Raw genomic sequence first — 16798 nt, forward strand, 5'->3', positions numbered from 1 at the left:
ATTCTTTTCAGTTGCTTTTATTTTTTTTAAGAGTTACTTTATTATTTGTGTGTGGTATGGGGTGCAGATGTGTCTGAACACCAGGGTACAGTTTTTCAGGACCAGCTCTTTCCTTCTGTTTTTGTTCTGTGACTGTGATACTGTGTTAGTAGTTCCTCTAGACTATCTCCCACCTTGTGGTAGGAATGCTGAAGCTGTAATAACCACAATGGTTTCTGAGGATCATTGCTGTCATCAAGGTTGCCAGGCGTACATTTTTACCTGAAGAGCCATCATACCAGCATTAGTTTGAGATAGGGTCTCACTGTGGCCAGGCTGTTTTGGGATTCATTAAGAAGTCCAGGAACTGCCCTCAAATTAAAGAAGCAAAATCTGCCAAGCCACACAAGAGTTTATGCTATTCATGATGACACTTAGAAAACTAATTTAGCAAGTTGCTAGAAACAGGTATGGTAACATACTACAAGCTGGGTGTGGTGGCACACACCTGTAACCCCAGCAGTCAAGGTAGAGTCAGGAGGATCAAAGAGTTCTAGGTTGACCACAGCTACAAGAGACTGTATGTCTCAAATAAAATACAAAAACCACCCCAGAAAAACAAACAAAACCCCAATGTAAAGCACGCTTGTTTCTAATTTAAATAAAAAAAAAACATGATATGTGCACAAACATAGTCAGGCCACATAAAAAAAGAAAACTAAATCACCAACAAAACCATTCTACAGAGAAAGTAGGAGAAATATTGAATACACAATTGGATATAAAAATTCACAAATCATTTGATTTAAAAATACATTTTTATTCTTTGAAAGTCTGACTCCTTGATCAAAGATCAACCAATATAAAATACTATTTATTAAATTTTTATCAAGTGATATAATACAGATTTTAATAGCTATCAGTGTAAATATTTCCATCTATATTTTCATAACTTTAACCTCAACTTCTAACATAAAAATTGTAAGGCATTTATCTGAATTCCCAGAAAGTTTATCTTAAAAAAAAAAAACAGAAAATATTTAAGTAGTTTTCTTATGATTTTCTTAAAATAAAATTTGCTATATTAACAAAATACCTGTAATTGTTTGTAAATACAGAAACATTTAGCTTTTTAAAATTTTTAAACATAGTTTTTACCCCATTTTTTTTCTTTAGTTCATTTTTCACAGGACTATAGTATTATACATTAGCAGACACAAAAAATTCTTATTAACGTTCATAGAAATTAAAATTTGAATATCAAATGTAGAGTATTAGAACTTCTCATGACAATCATATATGTATATCATACACACACACATATATACATAATTAGGAATCAAATGTCATAAAAGTCATTAAAATCATTTTACATTCTTTTAACACAAAAACAAATCTAACCATATGTCTGGATAGTCAGACTAGTAATCTCCTTACTAAAATGCAATTACTCAGACAATAATAAAACAAACCACAATACTTTAAATTGCAAAAAGATATTTCCTACCTTGCCTGCTTCTCTTTCTAAGTCGACATATTCCCGGCTAGGTGTTTGTCGCTGTTCTCCCTGCCAGCTGGCCGGAAAAAACTGGAGAGACAGATTGGTTCCTGTGGCCACAAAAGCCTTTTAGAAAAATCAATACAAACAGGATCAGGAGCAGGACATTACATAAATTATGCAGGCAGTCATTTATTTTTACATCAGTTTATGTCTTAAGCCAGGCAGCACCGAGAATACTTAAAAGTAAAAAACATGCACTCATCATTTTTCTTAAGTATTAAGTTACAAACATCTGATTCCATTTTAAGGACATTTGCCATTGGCTGCTTAAATATAAAATCAGACATGGAATCAATACTTTCTTTCAGGTCATTTTTTTGCTGACGTTAGAAACTCACATTGCTTGTGTCTAACCAAAACTTCTATCCCTGGATTTAAAAACTTTATTTTCAAATGTGAAAAATCACTCATGATTTTGAAAAGTATAATATAACTTTGTATAAATGAGATATTTTAATTTTTCTTGATTCTTTGGCTCAAGAAAACATTCAACCATGTATGGTGGTGCATTTAAAAAACGTGCAGTATTTAAGTATGTTTTAAAGCACGAGTTCCAAAGCCCATCAAAAAAAAAAAAAAAAAAAGTACTAGGAGGCCAGGTGTGACAGTGCACATCTTCGATTCTGACAGCACTCAGGAGACAGAGGCAGATGGAGCTCTGTGAGTTTGAGGCCAGTCTGGTCTATATAGTTGAGTTCCAGGACAGCTAGGGCTACATAGTGAGATTCTGTCTCCAAAAAAGAAAAGAAAAAAAAAAGTTAGTGGCACAGTTCAATACACGGAACAATCTAACACCATCTCCAAAGCATCATTTTATGTAGCCTCTGAGCAATTTAGCTCTATTTCCCCACATAAAACAAAGTCCCCAAAATACCACTATTCCCCTTTCTAAGAGAGATTTTGAAAGAAGTAAAAAAAAAAAATCACATTTAAAAAAAAAATACATTTGATCTGGAGAGATGGGAGATGGTTCAGTTGTTAGAACACTGGCTATTCTTGCAGAGGACACGGGATCAATTTCCAGTACCCACATGGTGGTTCCCAATATCTGTAACTCCACTTCAAGGGGATCCTGTGTCCCCCTTTAAGCCCCTGAGGAAACTGCACACACAGTGCTCAGATGGCATACATGGATATGTGAAGTAAAAACAGGAGTGTCCTGACATAGTCGGGAAGTATAGCCTAGGCCTGACAGTCCAGCTTTGAAACCCTATCTAGAAAAATAAAAACATAATGAAAAACTCAACATTTTAAGCTGTGCATAGTGGCACATGCCTTTAATCCCAGAACTTGGGAGACAGAAACAGCAAGATTTCTGTGAATCCAAAGCCAGTATGGTCTACCATAGTGAGTTCCAGGACAGCCAGTGCTACCCTGACTTGGAAAAAAAAATCATTTTAGGGGCTAGAGACAGCTCAGCTCTTAAGAACACTGGCTACTTTCAAAGGACTGGAGTTTGATTCTCAAAATCCATACGGGGTCTCACAATCATCTGTAACTCAACTCCCAGGGGACCTAATGCCCTTTCTAATTTCTGGGCGCGAGGCACATCACACAGGGCATAGACGTACACAAAGGCAAAACATCCATATACATAAAAAAAGTTTTAAAGCCATCCATATATGAACTCTTCTTTGCTGGAAGCATAGTTTTAAATTTTGCTAATTCTGAAGCGTCAATTGTTTCTAACCATAATCATCATTTGAAAGCTAGAGACTCACATTCGGGGGATTTGCTCAGTCACTAGATGATGAATTTATCCATCAGTTCCCCAGGAATAACAACTTCAGAAGAAAGGGGTCTCACTATGCGGTCCTTTTTTCTCTCCACCTCCTACTTATTTATATCACTGGTACTATAGGTACATTTCTTCAGCCTAACTGCTCAATCTCTCAACTGGGCAAGTTTCACCCATAAAAGCCCCACCAGCACAAGTTCAAATGAAAAGCAGATTCATGAATTCAAGTTCATCTTTGGCTATGCATTAGTTTAAAACCAACTTGGGCTCCACGAGACCCTGCCCAACCCCATCCTCTCCCAAAAATGAAAACCAAAATTCTAGAAGGAAATATGCCTAGGCTGTATGACCGAAGGCATACCTCAGTTTCCTTATTTATTAAGCTGCTTAGAAAAGTACCAATAAGCACTATATAAATGTGTACTGAATAATATAAAAGAAATAATCCCTTTCCCACAGAATGCTCTAAAACTCAGCACAGAGCCCAAGCTGTTCAAATTCAAGGCAGTCCTCCTGTCTTGGGATCACAAGCAGGAGCTTGTCATGCTAAGCTTTGTCTTTGGAGACTATCTTGCTATTTTGCCCAGGCTGTCTTCAAACTCCAGGGGCTAAGTCATCTTTTTCACTCAATTTCTTCAGTACTGAGACTACAGGCACAAAGGCTATACACAGTCGAAGAGAAATTCGACTGTGCTAACTTTCTTGGCCTTAGATAACATTTTCAGAGCAGAGAATTGGCAGGTTAAACCCAGCCCAGGAGGCATGTTTGTTGACAGCTGTTTTTACTAAGAGGCAAATCCTTCAACCTCTAGTGCCCTAAACCAGCTCTGTGCTAAGACACTGCAGATCCTATTACCTCACATCCTGTCTGAATGGCAACCTCAGACTTAAGGTGGGTGTTGCTCACTCCTGAAATTATAGCAATCAAGCAACAGAGGCAGGAGAATCAAGAGGTCCAAGGCTAGCCTGTGTTCAGTGCTGCCCAAGCCTGACAACAACACAAGTTCACCTCCAGGACCCACAACATGGAAAGAAAGAACTGAGTCCAGTTAAACTGTCTGACTTCCACAAGCACACCATTCATGTCAGAATGAGTGCCTACAAGCATGTGTGCGCGCAAAAACAACTGTAATATCCAAAAGAAGATAAGTTTCTGCTTCTCTAACTTCATGTCTATTATCTGAAGAATCTTCTCATGAGGATAAAAGTGGCAAAAACTGATAAGCAAGTACTGCAACCCCATCTTTTTCTTTTCTTAAAAAAAAAATAAAAGACAAAACCTCACTATGTCGTTCTGGTTAGCCTAGAACTTACCACATAGACCAGGCTGGCCTAAAATTCACATTGATCTGCCTGCCTCCTGAGATCTAGGATTAAAGGTTTGGACCACCTTGCCCATCAAAACACCAGTTAACCCATCTTTTTAATGGAATACCTACACACATGAAAGAATTGGGAAACTCTGAACTCATTCAACAGCACACGTTGTTTTAGAACCCAACATACTTCTTACTATTCAAATTTCAGGATTAAAAGTATGTATTAGTGAGAAAATGAACAAGTAAAAAAAAAAAGTATATATTAGAGGCAGTAGGATTGGAACTTTGAGGCTATCCTGTTACAAAGTGTCTCACCACACACACACACACACACACACACACACACACACACACACACACCTGCACACGCGCATGATTAACTTTCACTTTTCTCACAGTAGAACTATAACTCTCACATAGACATTTTTCTAAAAATTATTTCTTATATTATTAGTATCAAAGACATTTACAACATGTTTACTCTAAGAATTAATGACCAGGCATGTTGGTGCACACCTTTAACCCAGCACTCAGGAGGCAGAGGCAGATGGATTTCTGAGTTCAAGCCTAGCTTGATTAACAAAGCAAGTTCCACCACATAAATTTTAGGCTTTAAATTATATAACCTCTAAATTCAAAATTCAGTTAATCAAATATTTTTAATGTAAAACAAAAATTATGATATTTTTACTTAGAAGATATTCAGAATATGGTCTCTATCTCTGTGAGCTAAGGGTCCTGTAAGTTTTCTTTGGAGGAGGGCTAGGCATGACCTCAACCACTGGCTGGAACAGCCCTAGTCCACAGGATCCTGTATTTACAGTGAGGCAAAAGGGCCATCCTCAGTTACACACTGAATTAGCCCAGCCTGGGCTACTTGAGAGCCTGCCAGCTATCAAAAATCTGCCAAAAAGCAATGAAATAAATGTAGATAGCATAATCCTAGCTAGTCAGGAAGCACAAAGATCACAAGTTCAAAGCAACTTAGTAAGAGTCTCTCTCAAACTTTAAAATAAAATGTTTTCAAAAGGGCCATGGAGGCCAGACAGCGTTGGCGCACACCTTTAAGCCCAGTGCTTGAGAGCCAGAGGCAGGCAGATCTCTGTGAGTTCAAGGCCAGCCTGGTCTACATAGAGTGCCAGGACAGGCTCCAAAGCTACATAGAGAAACCTTGTCTCAAAAAACAAAAAAAGAAAAAACCAAACAAAAGGGCCATGGATACAGCTCAGTTTTATGGAATATTTGCCTACCAAGCTCAATTCTTACTACTGGGGTGGGGAAAATAGGTAACAATTAATTAAAAGATGAAAACCAGAAAGAGATGGAAATTTGAAATTCCTTCCCCAATACAAATAGTTAAATTACTTAACAAAGGGCCAATGAGAAGGTAAAGGTACTTATATTGCCAATCCTAACAACATCAACTCAAACCCTGGGACCCACATGGTGAAGGAAAGACCCAAGCTATCCTCTAACCTCAACTCAACTCACCATGGCACACATACTGCCCCCTCCACTAAATCAATAAACATTAAAAAAAATTTAAAAACTAATTACTTGCTGTGGAGCCCAGTTCCAATGAATACATTTACAAAACATGCCTGTACCTAAGCCTGAGGGAACTCTGAAAAAGGGACAGAAAGTCTGTGTAAGAGCCACAGAGCAGGGAATTTTCTATGACTGTGTCTCCAGTAATGTCAAAAGCTGTATTCACAGTCACCAACATGACTGTCCAAACATGAACTGAACAAGGATGACACTGGGTATGTCAAAGTGGATGGGGAAAAGCCCACTAGGTTCCAACCCTACACAAAGAAGGGAGGCATCCAAGGGGAGAGGTCCAGTGCCAAATGGTCAGCCCTTAAAACATACATACAAATAATATTGTATGGACTGAACAGGTTATATTTAGAAATATATATATATATATACATAAAAAATTTTAAAAAGCTTTGAATTTGAAGAGTGGGGAGGAGATATGGGAAAGCTTGGAAAGAAGAAAAAACAGGAAGAGAGAAATGTAATTATAATCTCAAAAAAGATTAAGAGTATGGAATAAAAACTCTCCCTTCTCTCATTTCTTTTTATAGCTGTATCCATCCCACCCACCCACCCATCCATCCATCCCTGGCTATCCTGGAACTCAGTCTGTAGACCAGATTGCCTTTAAACTCAAGCAATATACCTGCCTGCCTCTGACTCCTGAATGCTGGGATTAAAGGCATGCGTGGCCACCACTTGGCTCAATCTACCTTTCTTTTATAAAAATTTTCAGAAAATAAACAAAGCTTATTAAAATTTGTAAGGAACTGGGGTGCTTTTCAGTTGTGCCAGGCATGGTAAACACCTGTAATTCTAGGACTTGGGAGGTCCAAGCAAGAGATTGTAAATTCATCCAAGGCTATATTGCCAGCCTAGATTACATACGACCTTTTCTCAAAGAAAAACAGAAAATAAAATTTGTAGGATCAAATACTTAAAGAGAGCCTATAATGTCTAATTAATTCTGAAAGAAATTTATGATAGACATAGCAAGCTGTATCACTGCTAGATCACAACATTAAAATACAGCTGTTTAGATATACTGTGCCTTGAATTATATGCCCAATTTATAATTATATGCACCAAACTCTGATAGGACAAATAAATCCTACTGGCTACATATCACTGCATCCAAAAGAAAAAAAATCAACTCAGCTTTAAAAAACAGTAACTTAGCCGGGCGATGGTGGCACACGCCTTTAATTCCAGCACTCGGGAGGCAGAGGCAGGCGGATCTCTGTGAGTTCGAGGCCGGGCTGGACCGACAGCCTCCAAAACAATACAGAGAAACCCTGTCTCGTAAAACCAAAAAAACAAAAACAAAAAAACCAGTAACTTACTTTATTTGCATTTTATTTTTATACTTAACATTGGTAACATCCAGGAAATCCTTTATCAAGTATATCATCCGCTTTTTGCTTCTGAAGCAGGCAAAAGATGCCATCATCACTGGACTGATGAAGGATTTTCTTATACCACTCAGGGTCAAAACTAAAAAGCATTTCTTATGCTTTTCAATCAAGTAATCATCACAATTATTCAAGAAACCAGATAAGGGTTGAAAGTAGTAGGCTTTCTTTATGAAACACCTTAATGATCAAATATTCTATAGCTCTTGATATATCTAATTAGTGTCACCTCATTATCAATTCAATACCAACATCCTTCATTTTAAAACCAAATCTAGTTTCAGTGACCAAAGGTTGAGTTCATGGTATGTGAATTACATCTCAATTAAAAAACTTTATGTGGGGAGTTGGAGCGGTGGCTCAATGGTTAACAGCACTGGCTGCTCTGCTCTTCCAGAGGATTTAGGTTCAATTCCCAGACCCACATGGCAGCTCACAGCTTTCTGTAATTCCAGTTCTAGGGAATCTGACATCCTTACAGATATAAATGCAAGCAAAAACACCAATGCACATTAAAAAAATCATTGTGTATGGGGAGAAAATACATTCAATAGTCTCGTACTGTTAGCCTGTATTCAAATTGTACCTTTGCTTCAAGTTTGAGCTAAGAATGAATGGGTCTGTCATGGAGCAAGTATTAAGACTCCATTACATAGTGCTTCAACTAAAAAACACACAAAAAACCCAAAACTGAAAACCTAATAATCTCTTTCCTACAGTCTCTTCCCTTTGCTGCTTCCTAACTAACAGACAAGAGAAGAACCAGGTCACTAATATTTTTTGGCCTAGGGCTTGCTGGGTAGTAGGCTTCAAATATAAAACAGGCGCCTCTAGATCAACTCCGGGTTTGGTTTCGTAGAACCAGGCCATCAATTCTTTAGGGATTCCAATACTAAGAGAGGCATGTTTACGTTAGAAAAAAAGGAAAACAAACGTTTCTTTCAGACTCTTAGCATTCTAAGAAAATGGTCCATCCTTTGGGGCCTCTCCCCATCCCCCCCCACCTCATTAGGACGACAGATAAGTGGAGTAGATTTACTCCCGGCTGTATTGGGAGATAGCTTCACATATAGATTTACCAATCTCGCTTCTCAGAAACAAACTATCGCTGACCCCAAATGATTCTTTTCACGAATGGGGAGTAGTCCTCCTACACACACTCCGATCCCTAGGCGATAACGCTTGCCAGCCTCGGGTTTCAGCTCCACTCCGAGAGCCGAGCCTGCTCTGGGATGCACAGACCACCGCAGCCGGTCACGGAGAAGGAACGCGTGTCCACCTGAGGGCCGGCCCGCCAGCGTCTGCTTTTCTGCCTTTCGAATCCGGACTAGGAAGTGAGACTGCGCCCGCTCAGTTCCGGGAGCCGCAGCGTCCGCGGCGCCGTGCGGAACCCGCCCGGGCCGCGCGCAACAAGTGACTGGCGCGCGCCCTGGGTCCCCGCGGCCTCCCCGCGCACCCGGGCCCGCCGACTTACGATCTCCGAACGGCCGTCGCGGCAGGCGTTCTGGAAGCGTGTCTGGCGCTCCTCGTGAGGCCGGTCCCTGAAGCCCGTGTACTTAATCTGCAAGGCGGAGATGGCCCGAAATCAGGAGTCAAATCCTCGGCGGCGCCCGCCCGCTCCCCGCGGCTCCGATAAGGGCAAGCAGAGTCTGTGGGCGGACTGCTGCCGGGGTGAGATTACCCCTCCGCCGGCTCGCCGCCTCGGGCTCCCCGGGAACCAAGCCGCTCAAACTTTTCTCCGCCCGGGCCCACTCGGGGCGCGCCAAGGCCTCCGCGCCTCCCACCCGCCTCACCTCACCTCACACTCGCGGCTCAGCTTCCTGAAGAACTCCTCGTTCTCGAACTTGCTTCTCTGGTCGGGTACGACGCGCGGCATCTTCGCGCCTTCAGGCCGCGCCGGCCGGCCGCGCTCCGGGCTAGCGCGGGCACCCGCTGGCGGGCTCGGTGCTGACCGGCTGACCGCCCACCCGCGGCGTCTGGACTCCCGCTGCTCTTTGTTTCAGGAGCCCGCCCGCGTGGGCTCCCGCTCCAGGGAGTCTGAGGTGCGGCCGTCTGCTTGAGCCCAACCCACACTACCGCCGTCGCCTCAGCCGTTGCTTGCCGCCCGCGCAGACACAGCTCTAGCCTCCCCCCGGCCGCTGCCGCCACTTCCTCTCGCCGGCCCCCCTTCTCTTCCCCTCTCCCCCGCCGGCCCCACCCCTCCTTCTCGCGCGCCCGCCCGCCTCAAACTCTGGCAAACAAGACGCACCATTCACAACTCCACGACCCGCGCCGCGCATGCGCCATCCACCAGCTTGCGGGGCCGCTGGGTTGCAGTGAAACCCGGCTCCTTCCGCAGCAAGATCTCCTTCCCCTAGACTGTCCGTGGGCTTCTTGGCGAACAACCTCCCAGAAAGGATCCGCCCCTCCCTTAGCAACTAGGAGCGGCCCCGCAGACCTTTTTTTTCTGCTCCTTCTGGGCTATCTGGAACTTGTTGGCTCCCCAGCCAGCCTCACAGAGTCACCCCAGATAGCCACTTCAATTCGAGGAAACCTAAGTCCTTGAGCACTTTGCACATTTCTTCACACAGCCAGAGAGGGATGTGGACTGTACACTAAAAGGTGGAAGCAGACATCTAGCCGAAACATGCTCGAAAGGTGGGGGCTGTGGGAGCCAGGTGGGCATTAAAGGTTCTGTATAGCTGTCTGTATGCAGGCGAAGGTTTTAGACAAGTACCAGACCAGTAAGTCTCAGATTGATAATTTCCAAAATGCATACTCATAAATTCATAGCGTCAGTGTGAGAGCATTTATGTAGGTCTAGCACATCGTTTAAAGAAAAACAGTCTAAATTATATATAATCCGTTGCCAGACTATATTTTTGCCCAAATGTGCAGTCGGATAGAAAAAACATCTGCAAGTTCTAGTGAAGGCATGTAGCCAGAGCAGAAGACAGTCTGGGTTTGCTACAGACTTGATCTAAAGCTGATCCTCAATAAATCCCGATCCTTACAATTCCAGTTTGTTAAAAGTTCAGTTCAAGGATGGCAAATGGGTGCCGACTTTGACAGCAAGTGACCAGACGCTAAGTATTGTGAGGATACACCCGAAGTCACTGGAATCAGTTGGCAGTGAATGCTTGAATACAGATTTTGGCAGAATTTTGCAGCCAGTCCAGTCAAATCTTATTTTGCAGATAGAGACCCAAACTTGGGTAAACAACTGTCCTAGTTTGCCAGAGACTGTCAATGTTTTAGCAATGACTCCCTAGCCTCGCCCCCGAAACTGCTCAATCCCTTACAAACTAGGATGGTTGGTCATCTTAACTGAAGTCTGGAGAGTTGATTGCCCAAAGTCAAGGGTTCATTGGTGTGTGTGTGTGTGTGTGTGTGTGTGTGTGCTACTTTTCTACTGCTGTGATAAAACATCATGTCCAAGGCAGTGGTGGTGGGGCATGGTGGTGACAGGAGCAGGAAGCTGAGGGCTCCCTTTTTCTCTTTTTTTTTTTTTTTTTTTTTTTTTTTTTTTTGGTTTGTAGAGGCAGTGTTTCTCTGTATAGCCCTGGCTGTCCTGGAACTCACTTGGTAGACCAGGATGGCCTTGAACTCTTGAGATTTGCCTACCTCTGCCTCCCAAGGACTGGACTTAAAGGTATATACCACCATGCTTGGCAAGTCATCTCCTCCTTAGGCCAGGCATGTCCCAGGGAGCCCCGAGCCTGTAGAATGGACATGTGTGCATGAATAGAAAGGGTGCAGTTGTAGATGCAGACAACAGCTGCTGATGAACCTTCAGCTACTTCACAATGTTTCACTCTGACCTCTTTTCACTTACTTATTTTTTAATGGTGTGTGTGTGTGTGTGTGTGTGTGTCTGTGTGTGTGCGTGTGCACACCTGCATGCACACAAGTATAATGTGTGTATGTGGGCACACATGCCATGGCTTGTATGTATAGTTCAGAGGACAACTTCCTGTAGTCAGTTCTGTCTTGTTACCTTTACTTGGGTTCCAGGAATTGAACTCACGTCATTAGACTTTACACAGCAAGTGCTTTTTTTTAACATGCTGAGCTCTCTTGTCAGCCCTGCTCAGACACCTTTCAATTGCAAGGGAAAGAAACCCTATCCCAACAGACTTAAAACTAAAAGAGGTCATTTATTTCAAGTAAACAAATCAAAGAGGGGTACAAATGAACATCATCTAGACAGTAAGTACTCACTTCTGTTTCTCTTTTCTCGTCACTGCTTAATTCTCAAAGACTCTCTTAGGTGGCTTCCATTTCCTGGCAAAGGATAGCATCAGACACTCTTCAACTTCTTGAAAATTACAGGGAAGAACTTTGATAGCTTGTTTTGGGTTCACATAACCTCCCTTCTGTAAACCATTATGTCCAGACAGATGTACTGATGTAATCTATGAGTTTACATTATATGCCTGTTCATCAGGGGTTGAAGGCCTATCATTGACAGTTCCAGAGACAGTTTGATAAATTGAAAGAGAGAGAAAGAGGGTGTGAATGGAAATGTGTTCTGGGCCTACTGAACAATTTGTATCAGCTGTATCTGGCAAAGGATGCAATTTTTATTGTTTATTTATTTATTTTGGTTTTTCAAGACAGGGTTTCTCTGTGTAATATTCCTGGCTGTCCTGGAACTTGCTCTGTAGACCAGGTTGGCCTAGAACTCACAAAGATCCACTTGTTTCTCCCTCCTGAGCGCTAGGACTAAAGGTGTGGGCCACCACCACTCTGCTTTATTGATTTATTTTAAGATGAGCTCTCAGCGTGACTTATTTTGTGGTAAAAAATGACCTTGAATTTCTGATCCTTCTGCTTCTACCTCCCCAGTGCTGGGATTGCAAGCATGACCACCACACTTGGTTTATGAGGTGCTGTGGATCCGACCCAGGACTTTGCACACGCTAGACCATCACTCTATCAAATGAGTGAGACATTTCTAGCCCCAAAGCATCCCACTTTTATTAGTTCATAAATATTTTGGTCAAACTGATAGAGAAACTTCCACAGGCGAAATAATTGACAAAACTAGTGTTAATTGTCTGACACATGGGTTAGGAGGTAAGTGAGGCAGCCTTCACCCGAGGCAGACCTACACCACTCGTAGGATGAGGATCTTTTATGCATCTACTGTGTCACCCTCAAGTCTTCCAGTCTAGCTAAGACAGTCTTTGTGCACAGGGCAGCACAGTCATTGCTAAGCAAGAAGAGATGGCATGGTTCCCAGTCAGCAAGAACTGTCTGAGAGTGTAGTGGCTTATTGTTGGTATTTTTGCTGCTGGGCCTCATGGTGTGTGTGTGTGTGTGTGTGTGTGTGTGTGTGTGTGTGTGTGTGTGTGTGTGTGGTGGGGGGATTGGTGGTAGTAAATAAAGTGTATCCCATATGATATCAGTCAGCACATTCTGTTTAGGTAGACGTTTGTGTTGCTTTCCATTTCAACCTCTGAGAAGTGACCTTAAGAATGTGCCATTACTCTACAATGGGTTCTGGTGGGCCCACTCACATCTCATCTTGGTCTTTTGTCTCTCTAACAGTAATTGTTTCTTTCATTGGAAATAAAAATCGAAGCTGGGAAATATGACCCACTCCTGTAACATTAGATTAGTACTTGGAAGACTGAGGTAAGAGGATGTCAAGTCCTAGGCCAGCTTGGGATGCTCGTGGTGAAATTGTCAAAACCAAAACAAATCAAACAATCAAAAAAGAAAGAAAAAAGAAAAAGAAAGAATCTGGAGAAGTGGCGACACACACTTTTAATCCCAGCAGCCTGGAGGCAGAGGTAGGCAGATCTCTGTGAGTTGGAGGCCAGCCTGATCTACAGAGCAAATTCCTGGGTAGCCAGAGCTACAGAGAAACTGTCTCCAAAAACAAAACAAACAAGAAAATAGAAAGAAAGAAAGATCAATTTCTATAGTGCCCTGAAAGGAAAAATAGTATCAATGACAAGGATCTTGTCCTAGATACGTATGGATGTGGAGAAATGCACAGCGAGCCAGAGTATTCTGCCAGCTGCATGGGGATGGGGAACAATGCCCCTTGAGAAATAGATGGCAAAAATCTGCCCAGCAAACGCAGAATCACTGTAGCCTTTGGCAAGTCCAGGCCACAGGGTAACCCACACTCAGCATGGTCTGGCATCTGGGAAAATACTACTGGGAAATAAGCTGTTGGCTGTCGGAACTCTCCTCAGCTGACCTCTGTATGCCTTTTTTGTTGTTTTATTTTTTGGCTTATTTTAAAAATGGGATTAAAAGAAATCTATAAAGGAAAATTCCATCCAAATGATGTGCATTTAGTCTATACTGCTAACAGCTTTGGCAGCAGTCTGGTTGAGAATAGATTGATTCAGACTCTGCTCTGTGAAGTTTGCTCAGACCTAGTTCTAGGAGGTCCATGATGCCAACCTGGGAGTGTCTTTGTGCTGCTGAGAAATACACTCCCCATCACTAGTAAATCCTCTGAAGCTTTTTTCCTGGAACCTTTCTAAGAATCCATCCAGTTCAGGGGCTCCTCTGTGTATTTCCCTACCTTTCTGTCTGGGTAGTCACTTTCTGGGACCCCAGTAGGTGAATAGAAAATGTACACTAGGGATACCCGGGAGACGGCTCCATCAGTAGAAACCTTGCTATGTAAAACATGAAGACCTAAGCTCAGATCCCTAGAAGTCACATTTTTAAAAGATGGGACCCAGGGCTAATGCTTATAATCTCAGTGCTGGGCAGGCAGAGGCAGGAGAATCCTTGGGACTTGCTACCTAGCCAAAATAGTTGAGTTGGTAATTTCTAGGTTCAATGAAAGACGCAAAAAATAAGACAGAGAGAAACTAAAGAAGACATTGATGTCAGCCTCTGCCCCACCCCTAATGTATACCAGCACATACAATATACACACAAAGAAAATGACACAATAATGCTGGGCAGGGATGGAGAAACTTTGTCTAGCCCAACTATGAAACTCTGGCCTGAGTGTTTTAATGCCCCAGTCTCAGCAGTTCATCCACACAGCCCCTTTTCTAAGTCAGATCTTCTATGTCCATCAGGTAGATGGGGAGATTAAAGAGTGGAAACGTATTAAGGTAAATCACAAGACTCTGACCCAGTAGACTATAAGCACTGAGTATATCATTTTCATTTACGCCTCCACACCATCCTGCAAGTTTGACCTTATTGAGCCTATTCTCCAGATGAGGAAACTGAGGCTCAGAGGGGCTGAATAACCCCAGGATTGTGTGAGTTTGTGTTTTGAGACAGTTTATGTTATCCAGACTGTTCCTGAATTCTCAATCCTCTTGCTTCAGCCTCCCAAGTACTAGGATTGCAGGACTATTGTGTGTACCCTCTCCCCCACGGGTCCTGGGGTCAAAACTCAGGTTCTTGCACTTGCTAGGCAAGCTCTCTACCACTAAGCTAAATCTCCAGTTTCAAAATGATCTTAACCATTCTTCTTTGCTGGTGGAGATGGCAAATGTCCTGCCTATACCTCTTACCGAGCTGCAAACTCACAGAAAGCTGTAGCTGGATCTTTCCTACTGGGGTACCCACCATGTCCCAGAGACCCCATAATAGTTGAATAACATGGTCCTACTGTAGGCCTTTGTAGGGGGATGCACCTCGTGTTTGAGGGTTATTCATTCCCGCCCCTGGTTCCAGCTGTTTGTCCTTCTTTGTCTTGGAAAGTCAACACCTAGTGGTCTTGCCTCCCCAAGTCCAGCAGAAGGGATGGCTTTATCTGGGTCTGGTATCTGAGCTACCTACATCCGACTTTCCGGGTCTCTGTGCCCTTGGTCATCTTTCCTAAGGAAACAGTTTCCCTTCGGTTACTGAGGAAATATTGTACCGTCTTGAAACTGAAATGGGATCTGAGCCACAAATGAGACTTGAGGGGAAGGAAGAGAAATTGGTAGCTGGCACCATGCCTTAAAGTCCTGGCTCCACTCAGCTTCTAGGTTTTAGAAGGAGATATGCCAATATCCAAGACAAATGTGTCATCTGCCCGAGTAAGGCAGCTTCCTGGGTCCTTCACATCTTCATTTTTAAAATTTTCTTTCTTTCTTTCTTTCTTTCTTTCTTTCTTTCTTTCTTTCTTTCCTTCCTTCCTTCTTTCTTTCTTTCTTTTTGTAGAATTCACATTCCATAAAATTTACCCCTGGGCCCTACAGGATTTCTCTTTTGTCCCCAAAGTGTTCTTTTACCTCTCTTGCCGCCCTCCCCCACCAGCTCAAGCCCAGCCATAGGGAAAGGAAAGAGGAGCAAATTTACCCAGAATAGCATTTCTTCAGTGTTGGGATCAATAAACCCTTTTGCTTAAAAGGAACCAGATGATTTCATCCTTGTAATTACAAGGTTGACGTTTGCAAATCTTGCCCAGGCTCCAAATGAGCCTCTTTGTCATAGGCGGTGGAGGGGTTTGTCTGGGTGCCCGAGGATGGAGAGGGAGCCTGGTGTGGGGGGAAGAGGTCCTGGCTCAGGTCAAGAGGCCTGGACCGCACTGATGCTTTGTCCCCCTCCCCCACCACCTTCTGGCAAGTGATGGGAAACAGACTAGACAGGACGATAGGGAATATCAGCCATGAACTTGAACCACACCACGCTCCTGCTTAAGACCCCTCCCCCAGGTCTCGTGTGTGTGTGTGTGTGTGTGTGTGTGTGTGTGTGTGTGTGTGTGTGTGTGTGTGTGTGTGTGTGTGTGTGTTTCTGGCAGAAAGACAAAGGCCTTCAGCATAGCATTCCAGACCCCAGACAATCTTTCCTTTCCTTTCCAATTCCATCTCTTGTTTCTCCCCATGGCACCCTGCAATCCATACTGGCCTGATCATATTTCCCACATGCCTCTGGCATGACTTTCTCCCCTCCTCTGCAGGAAAAGTTCGCCCTTCTTTAAATATGAGTTTAGGGGCCTCTGCCTCCCACAGAATAACTGAGCACCCCTCCCAGCCCTCTTCCTCCTCCTCCTCTGTCTCCTTCTCTTTCTTCTTTGTTTACGTTTTATGTATTTTGTGTGAGTGGGAGCAGGCATCCTATGATACGGGGGTGTGTGGAGGTCAGATGACTACTTGTGGGAATTGTTTTTCTCTTACCATGTGGGTCTCAGGGATCAAACTCATGTTGCTAGGCTTGGAGGCAAGTGCCTTTCCCCAGTGAGCCATCTTGCTGTCCTCATGCTTGTAACTTTTATTTTTTGAAGGTTTTGGGACTGAACACGGCCTTGTACATGCTAGACAAGTGCTCTACTAAGCTAGAGAGCTCTACCACC

At 43.1% G+C, this 16798-nt stretch overlaps 1 protein-coding gene across 2 annotated transcripts in view; it reads right to left on the reverse strand.

Moving 5' to 3' along the window:
• The window catches only part of Cbfb (core-binding factor subunit beta), a 39044-nt gene extending 29341 nt beyond the window's left edge, over window positions 1–9703 (reverse strand). The window contains exons 1-3 of one of the 2 annotated variants that reach the window (XM_005076188.4): window positions 9347–9703; window positions 9023–9109; window positions 1487–1603 (exon numbers count right to left, since the gene is read on the reverse strand). In XM_005076188.4, the coding sequence (XP_005076245.1) occupies window positions 1487–1603; window positions 9023–9109; window positions 9347–9424 (282 nt within the window). In that variant the 5' untranslated portion in view covers window positions 9425–9703. The remainder of the gene's footprint in view (window positions 1–1486; window positions 1604–9022; window positions 9110–9346) is intronic. The other variant, XM_005076189.4, reaches the window with a different exon arrangement.
• Window positions 9704–16798: the final 7095 nt, after the last annotated feature.

This window comes from Mesocricetus auratus, unplaced genomic scaffold, assembly GCF_017639785.1.
Source record: "Mesocricetus auratus isolate SY011 unplaced genomic scaffold, BCM_Maur_2.0 Super-Scaffold_100062, whole genome shotgun sequence".
In the NCBI taxonomy this organism is placed as follows: Eukaryota; Metazoa; Chordata; class Mammalia; order Rodentia; family Cricetidae; genus Mesocricetus; species Mesocricetus auratus.